This window comes from Dama dama, chromosome 12 (assembly GCF_033118175.1).
Source record: "Dama dama isolate Ldn47 chromosome 12, ASM3311817v1, whole genome shotgun sequence".
Lineage (NCBI taxonomy): Eukaryota > Metazoa > Chordata > Mammalia > Artiodactyla > Cervidae > Dama > Dama dama.
The window spans coordinates 85,909,590-85,923,825 of NC_083692.1; the positions used below are offsets into that span (position 1 = coordinate 85,909,590).

Sequence of the window (14,236 nt, forward strand, 5' to 3'; positions counted from 1 at the left end):
ACAATGCAGCACCCCATCCCAAGATCCAGGGGGAAATGTTCCACCACCAGATTGTGGAGACTGAGCAGACACGAGGGGGAAAGTGGAGGCCACAAAGCTTACACAGGAGATAGGAGTGACTCCTATCTGGAGACCAAATGCAGCATCCCAATCCCAGAATTCAGTTATTTGCATTATACACAGCTAAATCTGAACATAAATGAACCAGGGATTCCAGTTTCTGGAGAATGCAATTTTTTCTTTTTTTAGAATAAACATTTTATTTTTAATTTGATAACTCTACAGCCACATCTATTTAAATCAATAACTTTAAATTTGCTTTTATCTATTTATTTTTTTCATTTATTTTTATTAGTTGGAGGCTAATTACTTCACAATATTGTAGTGGTTTCTGCCATACATTGACGTGAATCAGCCATGGATTTACATGTGTTCCCATCCTGAACCCCCCTCCCACCTCCCTCCCCATCCCATCCCTCTGGGTCTTCCCAGTGCACCAGCCCCGAGCACTTGTCTCATGCATCCAACCTGGACTGGCGATCTGTTTCACAATTCATAATATACATGTTTCAATGCTATTCTCTCAGATCATCCCACCCTCGCCTTCTCCCACAGAGTCCAAAAGTCTGTTCTATACATCTGTGTCTCTTTTTCTGTCTTGCATATAGGGTTATCATTACCATTTTTCTAAATTCCATATATATGCGTTAGTATACTGTATTGGTATTTTTCTTTATGACTTACTTCACTCTGTATGATGGGCTCCAGTTTCATCCACCTCATTAGAACTGATTCAAATGAATTCTTTTTAATGGCTGAGTAATATTCCATGGTGTATATGTACCACAGCTTCCTTATCCATTCGTCTGCTGATGGGCATCTAGGTTGCTTCCATGTCCTGGCTATTATAAACAGTGCTGCGATGAACATTGGGGTGCACGTGTCTCTTTCAGTTCTGGTTTCCTCGGTGTGTATGGAGAATGCAATTAATGTCCATCATATTGAACTGCCAGCAGGATGAACAGTTAGGATGAACCTGTTCAACAGGGGCTTCCCTGGTGGTCCAATGGTTAAGAATCTGCCTGCCAATGCAGGAGACACGAACTCAATCCTTGGTCTGGGAAGCAGGATCCCACATGCCATGGGGCAATTAAGCTTGTGCGCCACAATTACTGAGCCCAAGCTCAAGAGCCCATGAGCTGCAACCACTGAACCTGTGTGCCACAACTACTGAAGCCCACATGCCCTAGAGCCCATGCTCCACAACAAGAGAAGCCACTGTAAACGGAAGACTGCACACTGCAACTAGAGAGTTGCTCCCACTTGCCACAACTAGAGAAAGCCTGGGCCTAGCAATGAAAATTCAGCACAGCCAAAAATAAATAAATGCATTAATAAAAATAGCTCCCTCCTTGAACCATGGAGTTGGTTCCTTGAGCAAGACATAGGTAGGACTCTCTCAGAGACCTCCAACCCACTGGTCCACCAATGAGATGCCCCTTGGACATATCAGAGAAAAGGCCTGATGCTACTTGGGTCTCCAGTGCCAGGCATGCGACTGGGTGCCCAGGGCACGCCCTATGAATGAAGGCGTGGTGCCCTCCTGTGTGGTCCTCTGCTCCAGCATGCCTCCCCCATCTCTCCTTGCTGACCGAGAGCGTTGCTTCTGTTCCTTAGAGACAAAGCTTCCCTACCTTCTAGCAAATACCTGTTCTCATGGCTTCGAGAAAAGATGGACACATGAGGTGTCAGTATATCACAGGAGTTTACAAAGTCCTGGCTGAATTAATGTTCAATGTTGAATTAATTCATAATGTTCATTCATTAACTCATAATTCATTAATTCATAATGTTCAATGAATGTCCAGCTCCACTTGGATGTGTGGAGATGTTCAAATGATGGTAATAATAATACAAGGCACCTCTAGACACATGCCTCTTCCGAGTCCTCTTACAGACGGGGCATGTGGCCAGGGGAGCCCTGGTTTTAAATTCTGCCACTCGTGTGCTGCACAAGTCTCCAAGAAGTCTCTTGACTTCACCAAGGTTCTGTTTCGTCATCTGTAAGATGAGATGAACAACTGTGCTTTCATCATAGGGCTGGAGATGAGATTCAAGAACAGCTGGTATGTGAGACCCCCAACAGCTCCCCAGAGCAAAGCACTGCTGGGCTGTAAGGAGAACCCAGACCCCTGATGTCCAGGTCAGGTTTCCTTCCTTTCTGCTATGTACCAAGTGGGTAGCAGGTAGCTGGCTAAAGCTTAGGTGTGCCAGGCCCGGCTTCCAGCTTCAGCCTGGATGTGGAGGCGGCAGGTGGGCAGCCCTGGTGGAGTACGTACAGCAGGAAAGGGGTGGTGTACCTGGGGAGGCCCGAGCAGTTAATCAGGCCTCTGGGCACCGTGCCTGCTCTCTGGAATATTCATAAGGCCCCTCCAGCTGTGCCAGAACAATCAGGGTGCTGATTGCTCCCCCATCTGCAGCTTAACATTCCACTCCAGAGAGGACAGAGCTGGTGGCTGAATGTTAACCAGAGGAAAAACCGGCCTTCACAACAGCCACCCGAACATGAGCCCGGCAAAGACAAATCCACCCCTTTCAGATCCGCCAACTCGGCCAGAACTTACCCGTCCACCAGCGTCATGGGCAGTGGAAAGAGTTTCAGGTTCAGAAATAAGTGGGCTGGTTTCTGGTCTGGTTCTGTAGCCTCAGTTTCCCCAACTGTAAAATGGGGATGGTTCTACCAAATCCCCTAAACTCAACATTCAAAGAACTAAGATCAGGGCATCCAGTCCCACCACTTCATGGCAAATAGATGGGGAAAAAAATGGAAACAGTGACAGACTTTATTTTCTTGGGCTCCAAAATCACTGACTGCAGCCATGAAATTAAAAGATGCCTTCTCCTTGGAAGAAAAGCTATGACAAACCTAGACAGTGTATTAAAAAGCAGAGACATTACTCTGCCAACAAAGGTCCGTCTAGTCAAAGCTATGGTTTTTCCAGTAGTCATGTATGGATGTGAAGCTTGAACCATAAAGAAAGTTGAGTGCCAAAGAACTGATGCTTTTGAAAGATGGTGTTGGAGAAGATTCTTGAGAGTCCCTTGGACTGCAAGGAGATCAAACCAGTCAATCCTCAAGGAAATCAGTCCTGAATATTCATTGCAAGCACTGATGCTGAAGTTGAACCTTCAATACTTTGGCCACTTGATGTGAAGAGCTGACTCATTAGAAAAGACCCTGATGCTGGGAAAGACTGAGGGCAGGAGGAGATGGGGGAGACAGAGGGTGAGATGGTTGGATGGCATCACTGATTCTACTGATATGAGTTTGAGCAAACTCCAGGAGATAGTGAAGGACGGGAAAGCCTGGCGTGCTACAGTCCACAGGGTCGAAAAGAGTTGGACATGACACAGCCACTGAACAACAACCGCCACCTAACCCCCAAGAGGGTTGATTAAGGCAGAGTTTGTTGGACTGGAGTGCTAGACAAAGGCAAGCCATCCTCACTGTTTGTTATTGTTGCGGGCATACTTCCTCCCTGGGGGAAAGCTTGTCATCACAAATATTGAAGTCTCAGCAAGCTGGCTTGGGGGTAAACTGAGGAAGGAAGAGAAGCTTCTGGAAGAGTCGGCCTCAGGCTTGGCCTCAGGGCAGGTGCCAATCTTGTTATTCTCATCTGCCCCAGACCTCTCAGAGAAGCAAGAAAAGAATGGGAAGGGCATTTGACAGTAGATGGCCAAAAACTCAGAAAAGAACTACAAAAGCAGACAGCGGCCTTCTGCGTGCTCAGGAAAACAGTCTGGAGCCACGCAGGGCAGGGACAAGAGTGTGCCGCTGTGAGTTCACAGCGCGTGAGTAACGTCCAAGCAACGATTAGGACTCGCCAAGAAACGGCCGGAATCTTTCCTGTGTTTCTGTTGGATAATACAGGAAACTGTTTTCAGAGAGATTTCTATCTAAACCAAGAAAATAAAAGACTGGAGCTAAAATAATAGAATCTTCTTCCTAGAAAACTGACCAATGAGGAACAGTTCATCCCTCCTACCGGCAGATCAGGAGGGGGTTCTGAACTGGACATTACTGTTATTGCTGATGTTAGGCCCTGTCCTCCCCACTCTCCCAAGTCCACAGGGGCAGGAGACTGACAGCTTTGACCGAGGCTGCTGGGAAGGCAGGCCCCTCTCTGGGCTTAGGACTCTGTTTCACAGAGTCTCAGACATCAGGGTCCTGCCTCGGACTAAACCAACTGCTCAGACCCAGGATCTGCCTTCCCCCCACCCTTCAGCGCCTTACCCTCACTCAGGGTACTTCCTTCTAGCATTCGCTCCAGCCAGTTCAGAAGCACGTGTTACTTTGGGGGGAAACGTTTGACAAAATACATAAAGGAAGGGCTGACCTAAGTCCCGACTCTGAGCTGTTTGTCTTCTGAAACCTCAGGGCTCCCTCTTTACATCAACCAATTGTTTTTCATTTCTTTCTTTCCCCCTAAAGTACAAAACATTGTGTTCATCTAAAATAAATTTAGAAGATATAGTTAAGGAAAAAGAAAAAAAATGAAAGAGCCAATGAGCCATCATGAGCCACTCATGAATCCAATACACAGAAATAACCACTTTTAAACCCGTAGGTGTATATAGAAAGTGAAGTCGCTCAGTTGTGTCTGACTCTTTGCAACCCCATGGACTGTAGCCTGCCAGGCTCCTCTGTCCATGGGATACTCCAGTATTCTTGCCTGGAGTATGAGCAAGATCACGCCTGGGATCTTCCTGACTGAGGAAGTGAACCAGGATCTCCCTCATTGCAGGCAGACCCTTTACCATCTGATCCACCAGAGAAGCTTAAAAAAGTGAAAGTAGCTCAGTTGTGTCCGACACTTTGCAACCTCATGGACTGTAGCCCGCCAGGCTCCTCTGTCCATGGAATTCTTCAGCCCAGAATACTGGAGTGGGTAGGCATTCTCTTCTCCAGGGGATCTTCCCAACCTGGAGATCAAACCCAGGTCTCCGCATTTCAGGCAGATTCTTTACCATCTGAGCCACCAGGGAAGCCCATATATTTTCCCAGTCTTTTCCAAAAAGGTGGATGGCTACATAGATATAATTTAATGGGATTAATTAGATTTTACCTTTTTTCCCCCAGCTAACAGTAGGTGATAAAATTTTCTTATTAAATATTCCACTGCATTGGTGGTTCTTGAAGTGTGGTCTGGGGACCCCTGGGGATCCCCAAGACTTTATCAGGGAGTCTATTGGGTAAAAACTATTTTCATAATAGGAGACATTATTTGCCTTTTCATTCTTGTTCTCTCAGGAGTATACAGTGAAGTTTTCCAGAGGTATATGATGTTTGATATATCAGCAGGCTGAATGTAGAAGCAGATATGCAAATTCAGCCATCTTTTATTAAGTCAGATTAATTTAAAGAGATTTGCAAAAGTGTAGAGCAATGTAATTCTCAATTTTTTTGAAAATATAATAATTTTTCATAAAATACAGTTTTTTGTGAGGATGTGAAATGGGTTTACTATTAGGCAAATAACAAATGCATATTGTTGAAATTCATTCATTTTTATTTTGAACATGCAAAATATATTTTTTAAAGTTTTATTTATATACTCCTCATTTATTTTTGGCTGTACTGGGTCTTCGTTGCTGCGGGCTTTCTCTAGTTACGGTGAGCAGGGGCTACTCTCTACTTGCAGTGTGCAGGCTTCTCATTGCAGTGGCTTCTCTTGTGACCGAGCACGGGCTCTAGGTATTCGGGCTTCAGTCGCTGCGGCACGTGGGTTCAGCAGCTGCAGCTCATGAGCTCTAAGGCACAGGTTTAATAGTTGTGGCACGCGGGCTTAGTCGCTCTGAGGAATGTGGGATCTTCCTGGACCAGGGATTGAACCCATGTCTCCTGCATTGGCAGGTGGATTCTTTATCATCAGGGAAGCCCCCTGAATATGCTAAATATCAATAGTCATATAGCGATATAAGCAAAAGCTCTTTGGGGTCCTCAATAATGTTTAATGTTTAAGCGCATAAAGTGATTCTGAGGCTGAACACGTGAGAACAACTACCCTACATCACCACCTTTGTGACTGTATAGCACCCCTTTGTGTGGATGGCCCCGAATTTGTTCACCCGTTTCTTTATTGATGGATCTGCAGGTTGCTTCCAATGTTCACTGTTATAAAAGTGCCACACAAAGCCTTGAGTACCTGGGACTTCTCTGGCAGTCCAGTGGTTAAGACTCTGTGCTTCTACAGTAGGGGCAGGGGTTGGATCCCTGGTGGGAGAACTAAGGCCTCACATGCCACATGCCATGTGCAGTGTGGCTCAAAAACCCCACTGCCACCAACAGAAAGCAAATGGCAGCCCACTCAAGTACTCTTGCTCCCACAGACAGATGTAGCCTGGCGGGCTACAGTCCCTGGGCTCACAAGGGTTGGACACGACTGAGTGAGTAAACAAACAAGCCAAAAAACCACCACCACCAAACAAACAAAAAAACTCCAACACCACCCCCTTCAAAAAACAGATTGAGTACCTACATAGAGTGAAAACTTCCTGAAATGAAACAAAACAAGAGAAACCAACTGGAAGACTGAGCCATCACTGTTAGTCTATTACTAAATTAAACAAAATGTATCACAGGATATGAACAAATAAAGCTGAAAAATTATGTGTACACTGAACATACATGTATGTGTACAGATACATATGTTTCCAAAGAGAGAAACTTATGCTCTATAAAGAGCCCTTTCTCCCCTTGCTGTCCATGAAGTGTTTATAGAAGCTGACCATATTCTAGAGCAGAGTTACAGACAACATGAAAGTCTTTGGTACCATTACAATAATGGAGAGGAGTTTAGAAACTTCTAAGCAATTTGAGAGAGAAATTTTATTCCTCTAGAAAATAATTTTAAAAAATGATACTTGCAAAAAAAAAAATGAGTACAAAAATGCCATAAACTTTAAAAAATATATATGCTTGAGAGTATTTCTATAGAATGCATTCCTAGAAGTGGAATCACTGGGCCAATGAACACATCTTTAAATGTTACTAGATATTGCCTAGTTACCTCTGTTTACACCTCACCAAGAGTAAGATGTTAGTCCATCAGATACTCAGAGCATATTTGAGTGCCTGCCCTCACATCTTTGGCAACACCAAAGATTATGACTCTTTTAAATCTTTTTCTGCTTCAGTTCAGTTCAGTTCAGTTGCTCGGTCGTGCCCGACTCTTTGCGGCCCCATGAATCGCAGCACGCCAGGCCTCCCTGTCCATCACCAACTCCCGGAGTCTACCCAAACCCATGCCCATCGAGTCGGTGGTGCCATCCAGCCATCTCATCCTCTGTCGTCCCCTTCTCCTGCCCCCACTCTCTCCCAGCATTGGGATCTTTTCCAATGAGTCAACTCTTCGCACGAAGTGGCCAAAGTATTGGAGTTTCAGCTTCAGCATCAGTCCTTCCAATGAACACCCAGGACTGATCTCCTGTAGGATGGGCTGGTTGGATCTCCTTGCAGTCCAAGGGACTCTCAAGAGTCTTCTCCAACACCATAGTTCAAAAGCATCAATTTTTCGGTGCTCAGCTTTCTTCACAGTCCAACTCTCACATCCATACATGACCACTGGAAAAACCATAGCCTTGACCAGACTTTTTCTACTTAGTAGGCTAAAAAATATATTCTGTCTTCTATAAATTGTTTATTCATAGCCTTTGCCCATTTTCTATTGGGTCCTCTTATTGATTTTTCTTAACTCTTTATATATATGTATATCCTGGACGTGCAACTTTTGTCTGTTATGCGTTGCAAATATTGTACTCAATTATGTTGCCTGCCTTTTAATTTTGCTTACATGTCTCACTAGAGTACAAAAATTACCTTTAAAAATATTATTATAAATTTATTCTAATCTACTAATCATTTCCTTTATGGTTTTATGGATTCTTAACTAGCTTAGGAAGCCTTTCCCTGTTTTATGCTTTTAAAAATACTCTCCATTTCCCTCTAATACCCTAGGAGCTTTTCTCTTTCTTTTTTAATGTTTAGATTTTCAATCCATCTGGAATTAATTTTTGTTTTGTTATGGTGTGAGGCATTGACTATTGACCTTTGCAAACCATGTAGTGGAGTGTGGCAGGGTGTCAGCAATGGACTTGAGCCCCAGTAAGAACCAGCCCATGTGTTTCTAGGGACCCGCAGGCCTGCCTACTGCAGCTGGAGGTGAGCTGGTCCCTGCCTGGACAAAGATCTGAGCCCATCTGGTTCAGGAGGGGAGACATTTCAGAATCCTTCCTAATGGGATAGAGCTGCTGTGGGCATCTGCAAAGTCGACAGGGAGAGCTGATAATGTTTCCAAGAAAGTACCAGAACATCTTTACCAGGTTGTTTGGTTCTCAAAGAGCTTTCTGCCCATCACCCTCTCAATGCCAACATCGCTATGGAAGTGGAAGGGGATTTAAGAGGTCCACTTTGCCATTACAGGAAAATAAGGTGCAGAGAGGTTAAGTGACACACCCAAGGTGACACTCCTGGTGAGTGACAGAGACCGACCAGAACCTAGACGTCCTGCCTCCAAGGCCACAGCTCCTCCGGCTCCGCGCACCAGGCGCCGCGTCACCATCACTGCGGCTTCCCTCTTCCATGGGAGGGAGGGTCTGGCCTGAGGCTTTCCCGAATCTGAGCCCCCACCACTGTGGGCAGGTGAGACTGGAAAAACCCATCCTCCACCACCAGCTCACAGGGGCTTTCCGGTCCCAAGGCTTCCTTGGGCACGCACCTCCTCCTCTCCCCAAGCGTTTGGCGGAGGATGGGAGAGACGATGAGTCAGGCTGGGGAGGGAGAGCTCAGCCATAAACAAGCGGGACTGACAGCCAGCGTTTTCCCTGAGGCACGTGACCTCCCACGGGCCTCCGGGGACTCCGCCTGAATGGCAGAGCTTCAAAATTTCATGATTGAGGCTCTGCAGATTGAATTTGCTAGATTCACGAAGGCGGCCACAGAAGGGAAGAAGCTTTTAGAGAGGAGGTGGGGGATGAGAGAGAAGGTAAATTACTTCTAGTCCCTCAGTGAAGAGCTTGAAATGTTGTTTTTAATGGGTGTGTCACTTTTGCAGATGCCCGCCTGATGTGGTTACGCTGGATCTTTAGCCCCTCCAGCTCCAGAACTAAAGGACACTCAGGAAGGACAATTGTAGAGCTGGATCTAGCCTGGAGATCAGATGATCCAATCTCTCAGGGTTAGTGGGAAGCCTGGGAACCCCAAAGCAAGTGACTTGTCCAAGTTGGGGGGTTCTGGGAACAGATCTCAGTCCGCCTAGAGAAACATGTTCTCTCCTGGATGTTCCTCAGGTTCCCCAGCTGCGCCTGTTCCAGTGACTCTTGGGGAGAACTTTGGGGAAAGTATAGCCACTGGACACATGATGAAAAAGTAAAAGGTGAGGCGCAGGGAGACATAGGGCAACAGGCCCAAGAATGACCAAGTGGGGTTTCCCTCCGTCCTGGGGTGGCAGCCAGGCCTAAGGAGGTGCGGGGGGCGCCTACCTGTTCCAGGGGGATGACGAGGAAGGAGCCACCCCCCGCGCTCTCGGTGACGATGGCCAGGAAGCGGGCATTGACGGCACAGAAATGGTTATCGTGCACATTCTTGGTGATGGGGATGCCGTCAAAGCAGTGCTCCCGGTTGGCCACCTTCCCGTAGACGTTCCGGAACTTGGAGCTGCGATACTGCGGACGCCAGGACATCTGTGAGAGGCCAGGAGAGACAAGGGTCAGGCCAGACTGTCCCTGAGGAGCTGAGCTGGGCATGGGCGGGAGGGAAGCTGCTCTCGGGAATTAAGGAGGTGAGGAAAGCCTGGTGCCTGCCCTCGGGCGGCAGAAGGGAAGGGACCTCCAAGAATCGGATGCCTGGCCCTGTGCTGGAGGACATTCTTTCAATAAAGTCCCGCAAGAGCAAAGGCTGGCACGAGGGCACTCACCCATTTCTTTGTTCAGTATACCCGCCCACTGTACCTTTCAGAAAGGATGGGGAAGCCTTTCACTTCCAAGGGATGTGCCATGTGATAAAGCCGACCATCCATCCAAAACATGTCTGGGCTGCCTCTTGCGTGTCAGAAACTGCTTAATTTAGTACGGGACGTGCAGACAGAGGAGGCTGGGTGTTCACAAAGACAGAGAACACTTCTGATGATGAGGGGTGGGGGAGGAAGACGGCCCCTCTATGTGCAAAAAGGCAAATGACCCTCCTCTGATTGTCTTTAGGGCTTCTAACCCACAAGTACACCCCAGAAATCTCAGTCCTATACATCATCATCAGGCCCAGAGAGGTTAAGTGACTTGTCCAAAGCCACACAGCTGATGAGCAGGGCCAGGAACACAAGTCTCCTGATTGGAAATCTGAGACTCTTTGCTATGCCAGATTATTCTTTGGAGCAAGGTTTCTCTACTTGTGGCCCACAGGTCACTTGTATTAAAAATCTTCCAGGATGGGGGAGGTTTCTAAGCCTCCCACATCATTTGTTAGAAATGCTGATTCCTGGGTCCCAATCCAGACCTACTGAATCTAATATATTGGGAATGGCACCCAGACATATGTATTTTAATCCAGCTTTCCTGCCCCAGTGAAACAGAAGCACGCTGAAGTTTGAGAGTCCCTGTTCTAGAGAATGGAACAGCACCCCTCCTCACCCCTCACTGCCCACCATTCACGAGACAGAGTCCAACCGACCAACCAGTTGGCCCTTACTGCATGCATGTCCTGTGCTAGGCACTGCAGAGAACACAGATGTGCATGGACGGATGTGCAGGTGAAGGACAGGATGGGCAGCCCACCGTGGAGTTCAACTTTGCTGTAGGATGACGCCCCTGTGGGAAACCCTACAAATGGGCACCATGGCAGGTGGAGTCCAAGTGGGTGCTCTCCTGGCAGACAGGCAGCCAAGCTCAAAGTACCCAGCTGCGGTCTGGCATTCAGTAGGAGCTCAATAAGAGTTTTGTAAATGTGAATATATGGGCTTCTCTGGTGGCTCAGTGCTAAAGAATCTGCCTGCCAATGCAGGAGACATGGGTTCGATCCCTAGTCCGGGAAGATCCCACATGCTACAGAGCAACTAACCCAGGGAGCCGCAACTACTGAAGTCTGCACACTCTAGAGCCTGTGCCCGGCAACAGGAGAAGCCACTGCAATGAGAAGCCTGTACATCACAATGAAGAGTAGGCCCTACTCGCCACAACTAGAGAAAAGTCTGCACAGCAACAAAGACCCAGCACAGCCAAAAATAAATGTTTAAAATTGTAAAAAAAAAAAAAAATGTGAACATGTTTCTGACCCGACTGCCATTATCTGCCATCATCCACCCCCTGCTCTTCCTGTCCAGTCCCCCGATATGCCTTGAGTCTCCCAACCCATCTCAGGACAGAAATTTCTTCAGATGAAATTCCCAAGGGGATGGAAGGCAAAAGGAAATAACCGCCACAGAATCAGGAAACCAACCCTGGGAATTTGCCCGAAAACAGAACTTTGCATTGGATTTAAATAAAGCCAGGAGCTCAGACACAAAGGCCTCTTTATTGAAGGAAGAAGTTCAGATCCAATGAGGAGAATCCCAGGGATTCTTCAGGCAAACCCTCTTCCTGCCAGCTCTCTGTCCTCTACTCCCTCAGGCCACTGCCCTCCCCTCCACCCCGCCCAGCCTCTGCCCACACAGTACCCCTTCCCACCTGCCTTCCCCCTCTCTGCTGAGTTCTGCCCACGACCGTTCATGACAAAGTCCTGCTGGAGAGGCAAGCGCGCTTCTGGCTGTGTGATCTTAGGCAAGCCCCCTCTGACCGTATCCTCAACAGGATTACATCAGTGATGCCCTGACTGCAGTCCCAGGCGGCCACTCATGTTCCTTTACATGAGATGAAGTTTTTAATTTTACTAGCCAGGTGTTTATTTTTATTTACTTATTTTTTACAGATGTTTTTAATGTAGGCCACTTTTTTTAAAAAGTTTTTTTAATTGAATTTGTTATAATATTGCTTTTGTTTTATGCTTTGTTTCTTTGGCTGCAAGGCATGTGGCATCTTAGCTTCCCAACCAGGGATTGAACCCATACCCTCTGCATTGGAAGGCAAAGGCTTAATCACTGGATTGCTGGGGAAGTCCCTCATGTGTTTATTTTAATTTGCATTAGAAAAAACATGTAACTTACATGCCAAATCCGCAATTTCACATCTATTAGTGCTAAGAAAGCAAAGTTTAAAAATAATGAATTAATTCAAAGAAAATACAGAATGAAAAATATAGTATGGGTGGTACATGGTCCTGGCAGAAATTTTGTCTGGTATGTGAGTTCTGGCAATCACTCTGTCTCTTTCAGGTAGAACATTCTAGATTCCATAGTCCTCCCAAAGAGAAAGGAGCCTGCTCATTCCAATCTCCTGTTCCTTGTAGATGCAGATCTAGTCTGGAAGGCCTTTGCCCTTTTCTCTGCCCTGCCCAACTTTCAAGGCCTGACTTGAATCTCACTGCCCTTCCAAAAGTCCAGCAGAGAGAATCTCTGTTGGGATCAGCCCCAGCCTGCATCCAGGGAAATGTAGAGAGCATCTTGCAGCAAGCCTGGCACTGGCCTCTCCCCCATCAGTTGGTAGACTGGGGCTGATCTCTCCGCAGGACCTTTGGAAGGATTAGGGGAAGGAGGCCAGGGGGCCCTTATCACTGGACCTGTACCTTCACCCCGCATGAAGCCACAGCAAGCATGCCTGATAGAGCACTGGACTGGGAGTCTGCATTTCTGGATTTTCACTCCCCATTCTAACTCCTACTAGACTCAGAAAAACAATTTGCCTCCTTGAGATGTTCTAAAACAAGAACCATAGTTTCTGACTTTATGTGGTTACTTTAAGAATCAAAATGAGATATGTAGATACAAGATCCCATCCAAGATAAGATCGCACCACTGCTCCTGTGGGCTCAGTCCATTGAGAGGTGTCTGGAAAGCGTCAGACACAGATCCCGAGTTCAAATATCTCAGGAGCCTTTGGAGGAGATGAAATCAAGGCTTGAAAAGTAGTGAGAGGCCAGGGAAGCAGAACGCACTGGGGCAGGCTTCACGGAGGTGGGGGCATCTGCCAGCATGGGATACTGAGAGAGCACAGTCCCCCGAGAGGTGGGAATTACGACGTCCTGTGGTACGGAGTGGGAAACAGACCCAGCCCAAGTCGGACAGTGAACACGCACAGGATTCACTGGAACCTGCCCTGACTCTGCAGACCTGACTATGTTTTTTTCCAACTTCTTATTATGAAATACTTCAGAAAACAAAAATAGTTGAGAGCATGGTGTAGTAATCACCCACCACCTAGGTTCATTCGCATTAGCATTTTGTCACAATCCTTTTTCTCTCTATGTGCCTGTCTTTCTTTTCTTTTCTTTTTTTTTTTTAGTTTTGTGGAATTAGTTGAAACGAAGCTGCCAGCGTCATGACTCCTGCCCCCTTATTACATCAGCCTGCATTTCCTACAAAGGAGGACAGTTTCCTACATGAGCATATCATTATTACCACATCTAAGAAAATCAACAATTCCGCAATACCATCTAACACCCAGCAGTATTCAAAATTCTTCCAAATACCTTTTACAGGGACTTGCCCGGCGGTCCAGTGGTTAAGACTCCATGCTGTCATCGCAGGAGGCAGGAGTTTGATTCCTGGTCAGGGAACTAAGATCCCACATGCCATGCTGTATGGCCTTAAAAACCAAAGAAATGCCTTTTACAGCTATTCCGTATTTTGAACCAGGATTGGGAACTGTGTTGTTCCCATGTATTTCATTTGGTTGTGATCTCCCTTTCGCTTCCTTTAAATCTAGAACACTCCCATTACTTTTTTTTTTTAAATTTAAAGTGACACTGACTTTTTAAACGTCTTAGAAAACGTCCTCGTCAGGGACTTCCCCGGTGGTCCAGTGGTTTGGACTTCACCTTCTGGCACAGGGAGTGTGGGTTTCATCTCTAGGCGAGAAGATCCCAGATGCCTTGGGGCTACAAAACCAAACCATAAAACAGAAGCAATGTCGTAACAAATTCAGTGAAGACTTTAAAACACAGAAGAAGAAGAAACTGTCCTAGCGATTTGTCTTATGTTGCTTTGTGGTCTCTTCAAAGCCATTCTTGGATTCCCTATAAAGCTGAGGAGTCAAATGTAAAGCTTTGATACAATTCACACTGAAGATGCCCCTGTTATTAATCTCTGGCTTG

General features: G+C 46.6%; 1 protein-coding gene across 1 annotated transcript in view; it reads right to left on the reverse strand.

Annotated features, from left to right (window-relative positions):
* CORO2B (coronin 2B) overlaps positions 1-13,778 on the reverse strand; it is a 75,589-nt gene extending 61,811 nt beyond the window's left edge. Inside the window, exons 1-2 of the mRNA XM_061157987.1 lie at positions 13,613-13,778; positions 9,541-9,741 (exon numbers count right to left, since the gene is read on the reverse strand). Of these exons, the coding sequence (XP_061013970.1) occupies positions 9,541-9,741 (201 nt within the window). The 5' untranslated portion in view covers positions 13,613-13,778. The remainder of the gene's footprint in view (positions 1-9,540; positions 9,742-13,612) is intronic.
* Between the last annotated feature and the right edge of the window lie 458 nt (positions 13,779-14,236).